General features: G+C 35.9%; 1 protein-coding gene across 2 annotated transcripts in view; it reads left to right on the top strand.

Annotated features, from left to right (window-relative positions):
- Positions 1–5,731, top strand: part of LOC106869384 (protocadherin-17) — a 222,538-nt gene that overhangs the window by 137,481 nt on the left and 79,326 nt on the right. For both annotated transcript variants that reach the window (XM_052973114.1, XM_052973115.1), the window contains exon 2: positions 1,205–3,734. In XM_052973114.1, coding sequence (XP_052829074.1) covers positions 1,338–3,734 — 2,397 coding nt within the window. In that variant the 5' untranslated portion in view covers positions 1,205–1,337. The remainder of the gene's footprint in view (positions 1–1,204; positions 3,735–5,731) is intronic.

Below are 5,731 nucleotides of genomic sequence, written 5' to 3'. Positions count from 1 at the left end.
TATATATATATATATACACATACATACATACATGCATACATGTATGTATGTATGTATCTGTATATATCTGTGTGCGTGCATGTATGTGTGTGTGTATATATATATATATACACATACATACATACATGCATACATGTATGTATGTATGTATCTGTATATATCTGTGTGCGTGCATGTATGTGTGTGTATATATATATATATATATATATACATGCTCACACACACACATGTATGAATTATTTATTTTTATAATATATATGTATATATACATACATGGATACATGTATCTGTATATGCGTACGTGTGTGTGTTCATGTATATATATATAATGCATTTATATATATATAATACATTTATATACACACACACACACACACACACACACACACACACAAACCCATACACACGCATGCATAAGTTCACTCACACAATGCATCTATATTCTCTGCTTCACAACAAACAATTGCTTTTGTTTGATATTCTGACAGGTATTTTTGAAAGTTCCAATTAAGTGCAATTTTGGTTAGGAATTGTGAATGGGTGGTGGCGGGAAACGGTGGTGGTGGTGGTGGTGGTGGTGGTGGAGTGGCTTGGTGATGGGAAGGGGGTTAGAAGCTTTTTCTGCTGAGTGTTTGTGCATCTAAGGAAAAGTATACCTTAAATACTGCAAGATTACCATCCCTGGTGCTAAGATTGGTGTTAACATAGCTAGCACGAAGAGAGAATAAAATGATTCTTGATTTAATTGTCTAGGAAACTGTTCGACACAGAAGTTGTATTTCTGCGCTAAATTGTGCAATAAATTGCATTATACTAAATGTCAGAATTCGCTTGCAGGAAAAATATTCATTCTTTCTTGCGTTATCCTTTTCTTACTGCCATTTCTTCCTTCTTTCCTTCTTTCTTTCTTTATGCCTTTCTTTCTCTCTTTCTTATTCTCCTTCTATTTTTCCATCTTTCTTACTCCCCCCCCTTACACATAACCTTCTTGCTTCTTCTGTATCTCTTCTTTCTTACTTCCCCCTTTTTTCTTTCTTTCATTCTCTCGCCCTTTCTTGCTGCTCTTATGTTCCTCCCTCTCTCCCCCCTCTCTCTCTCTTTCTTTCTCTTTCTTTCTCTCTCTCGCTCTTTAGATCTGTGCTTGTTTCTTCATATTATTCTATATATTTCTTCTTATTTTCTTTTTCTTTCTTGTTACTTTCAGAGTTTTAAACGATGAACACACATCTCTTTCGGATCAAAGACATTGCTGCTGAAGACATAAACGCTACATGCTAGCATTTTTTTTTTTTTTTTGGAGTTGGAAATCGGAGAAGAAATAACAGAGCATAGAAAGGATGTGGATGATAATTATAGCATTACTGCTTTTATTCCATACTTCCCTGGGGGTTGACCTCACCTACCATGTAGAAGAAGGTCAGGTGCCAGGTACGTATGTAGGAGACATCGCTGCCGACACGCATCTTCTAGAAAGTTTTCCCCCTGAGGAGCATCATCTTATTACTTTTAGTCTCTTGCAAGAGAGCACGGCAAGCCAATCACAATTGTTCAACGTATCAAAGATAGGCAAGCTGTACACTGCACAGACGTTAGATGCAGAAACTCTTTGCAAATACAACACTAAGTGCTTCAACATGCTGGAAATTGCTGTACAACATAAACAGTCGTTTCTTAAGATATTAGAAGTGCGAGTGATAATTGTAGATGTGAATGATCACAAGCCAGAATTTCCTCAAGATCGAGTTGAGATAAAACTATCAGAAGATTTCAGTAAAGGAACAAGAAGACTTATACCCAATGCTATTGACAAAGACGTCGGGAGTTTGAATTCGCAAATCACATACCAGCTAAAAAACTTGAACGATCCATTCATGCTGCTGGCTTCTAAAAAAGAGGATAATCTGGCAAAGCTTGAGATTATTTCGAAAGAAAAACTCGATCGTGAAGTGAAAGATAACTACAAGTTGCAAGTTATTGCCAAAGATGGAGGTTCTCCATCGCAACATAGTATCTTGAATGTTCAAGTGTTTGTTACAGATGAAAATGATAACCCACCAGTTTTTTCTCAGAAACTTTATAACATATCTATTAAAAAATCACAGCGGAGAGATATGCCAATTGTTTTATTATCAGCCACGGATATAGATTCAAAAGAAAATAAACAGATTTCTTATAAATTTAACTCAAAAACATCAGATGTTGCAAAATCATATTTTCAAGTGAATAGTAAAACAGGGGAGGTGTTTTTAGGAGAAAATTTCCCCTTCGATAAAAGACAAACATATCAATTATTAATTGATGCCCAAGATAGTGGGAATCCACCTTTAACTTCCACTGCTGTAGTTGTTGTAAATGTAATCAATCAACAGAACAATGCCCCCAAAATAGATGTAAAGTTTGTTTCCAAATCTAAAGGAAATACAGCAACAATCTCAGAGGGGGTAGAAATAGGTAGTTTTATAGCGTATGTTAAAGTGATTGATAACGATATGGGTCGGAATGGTGAGGTCAGCTGTGAACTGAACCATGATAAATTCCAGTTACAGAGTCTCGGAAGGAGGAAATATAAGGCAGTGATTAAAAACAAAGTAGATCGAGAATCTAAAAGACATTTTGATTTTAAAATTGTTTGTACAGATAAAGGATCGCCTCCATTGCAGACGGTAAGGAATTTCTCAATACAAGTGATGGATGTCAATGACGTACAACCACGATTTACCAAAGATGTATTTAAATTCCTAACTTATGAGAATGAAAAGCCAAACTTCCCAGTTGGTTTTATAAATGCCACTGACCCTGACCTGGGGTCAGGAGGCCAATTATCCTATTATATTCTCAATGATAATAAGGGAATGCTCCCATTTAAAATATCTAATTTTGGGTTTATATCAACAACCCAGTCGCTGGATCATGAACAGCAAGATATTTACAAATTTAAGATTTTAGTCAAAGACAATGGAGACCCATCCCTAAACAACACAGCAGATGTAATCGTCGAAGTTATGGATGAAAATGACAATGCTCCCTATTTTACATTCCCTAGTGTTGACCCCTTTAGTTTAGATGTCCATCATCACCCCCAGAGTAAAAACGACATCACAGTCTTGAGAGCTTCTGACCGAGACAGTCGTGAAAATGCCTTCCTCAGGTACGAAATACTTGGAGGTAACGAGAAACAACTGTTTACAATCAATCCATTCTCAGGAGCTCTGTCTTTCTCTCGCATTGTTTACCAAAATGATGCTGGATCTTACATTCTCCAGTTTGCTGTCAAAGACAGCGGCACACCAGTTTTGTCAGCGACAACGACACTGTCTTTGACACTGACGGTTAGTAACAAAACATCTAGAATGTTCACTAGAGTTGATGTGCAGTCAGACAAGATGATTCATATCAACCTGGTTATCATCATAGTCGTTGCTGCCGTCATAGTGTCAATGGCTATTGTAGTCTCCATCGCAGTCTGTTTAATCAGGAGGAACAGCCAAAGGAACATTCAGTACTGTGATGGAGAAGACCCTTCGAATAAGTTCTTAGGTGAAAGCAAACAATCTGAATTGGTCTGCAAACAGATGTCCCCTAAATATGACATACCTGTTCCCATAGTAACAGATCTCGGCAGCCATAGGAACTCATTAGCAACTTTGTTGAGAAGAGAATCTCATTCGACCTATAAATCAGATGACCAATGGAAGGGAATTCAACCTCAGCCAGAACGACAAGAAATACACCAGGTGAGTAATAGGTTGTTCCTCTCTTTCCTGTTGTTGTTGTTGTTGTTCAACCCAGGTAAATCCTGTCCAAACAAACCTATGATCAACTGTATACTCATAATATCTGTTTTTTGTGTAAGAAGTAAGATGCGATTTAAAAGATTTTTGATTGCTGTTTCTAGCAATTTAACAACTCAGTGCAGGTGCAATCACAAGTGCAAGAATATGTGGCTGACTTTTGTTGGTTTTTTGTTGAATTTTTTTTTTTTTTTTGGTTTTTTGCTGTAATTAAATTTTTGATATTTCTACATTTATGTTTACTTTTATTTGTTTGTTTTATTGTTGTTCCAAATTGAATTTAAAAAATAAAAGGAAAAAAAGTAACACATTAAAAGTCACAAAAATGGAACTGTTTCATAAATTCCTTTTAATTTTAACCCTCCATCTTAACACAAGGTTGTACCAGTTTACAGGCAAATTGAAATATATATTCAAAAAGAAACATTTTATTAAATACAAAAAAAAAAAAAACACATATCTACTTCTATCTTCTCTTTCTCTGTTTCTTTCTCTCTCTCTTGCTGCATATCTATATATATATATATAACATATGTGCAAGTGTGTGTGTATGTATGTAAATGTATATGTATATATTCATATACATATGTATATGTGTATGTATATATATGTGTGTGTGTGTGTGTGTGTGTGTGTGTGTTTGTGTGTGTATATGGATGTACAAACTGTAGTAGAATATTTACATTACTACATTTTATTACAACATTTAATAATTTTTTGTCTGGCATTTGAGAATGCTTGTGCTTGTAACCTTGTCATTAATACCCACACTCCAATTGATTAAAATACTTTGTTGAAAAAAGCAGGCAAATGCCCGCCAAATTGGCACATTCACCAAACCATGACACCTAAGCCACACACTGAGTGGTCAAAATACAGTTAGAACTTAGCTGGTGCACTTACCAAACCATGACATCTAAGCCACATACTGATTGGTCAAAATACAGTTCGTACAATTCATCCAGCTGGAGAGTATTCAAAGGACAAATCTAACCATTTCCCTACAGTAGTCAATTGTAGAACATGACTGTCATTATATAAACCTGATGATTGTGTAACGCATGAAAGAACTAGTTTATTTCGATATTGTAAAATTGTAAAAATTGTAAATAATAAAATGTGAAAATCAGACCAGGTTGGAATTACATTGATTAATATGTTCTTCTATACATAATCATACAAACTCAGAAAAAAAATATATATATATATATATATATATGTATCAGTCTTTACCTTTCCCTTGGGTAACATTGGCGGCATGGATAGGTGAGGCTGGTATGCATGGACAACTGCTGGTCTTCTATAAACAACCTTGCCCGGATTTGTGCCTTGGAGGGGAACATTTTAGGTGCAATCTCTTGGGCATTCATGACCGAAGGGGGTCTTCTCTGAGTCATTGGCACGGTATAGGCTGACAACAGCAACAAACCACACCACTACAGACAACAGTAGTGGCAGTAGCTGTGGCAGCAGTGGACAGGTTGCTATTAGGCAAGTCTCAATCATTGTTGATCTTCAGGTAAAGTCAGTGGATTAGTAAGGATTATTTGAGTAGGAAATTTCCTGTATTTCTCTCCATTGCCATTATGGAAGCAACTATCTTTTTGTTGATGATGATGATGATGATGTGTGTATGCGTGTGTGCATGTGCATGTATGTATATCTGTCTGTGTGCATGTTTGTGTCAGTGTGCACAAATATGCATGTGTTGATATTTTGCATGTTACTGTTTTGGCAAATTTTGGTAATGTGCACAATGAAGACATGTGTATAGTGTGCTGTTGGTGATTTCTTTTCCTTCTTTAGACTTTTCCCTTTCTCCTTTCCAACAAAGAGCTATGCTCAAAGCATCAAACTCTCTCTTTTTACCAAGCATCAAGCTAATACATTGTTTGTGCTCATCCTCTTGTCCGTTAAATATATTATTCATTTATTTGAAT

This window comes from Octopus bimaculoides, chromosome 14, assembly GCF_001194135.2.
Source record: "Octopus bimaculoides isolate UCB-OBI-ISO-001 chromosome 14, ASM119413v2, whole genome shotgun sequence".
Classification (NCBI taxonomy): domain Eukaryota; kingdom Metazoa; phylum Mollusca; class Cephalopoda; order Octopoda; family Octopodidae; genus Octopus; species Octopus bimaculoides.
Note: the sequence above shows the minus strand (reverse complement) of the source record. Positions and strands in the feature narration are given on the sequence as shown.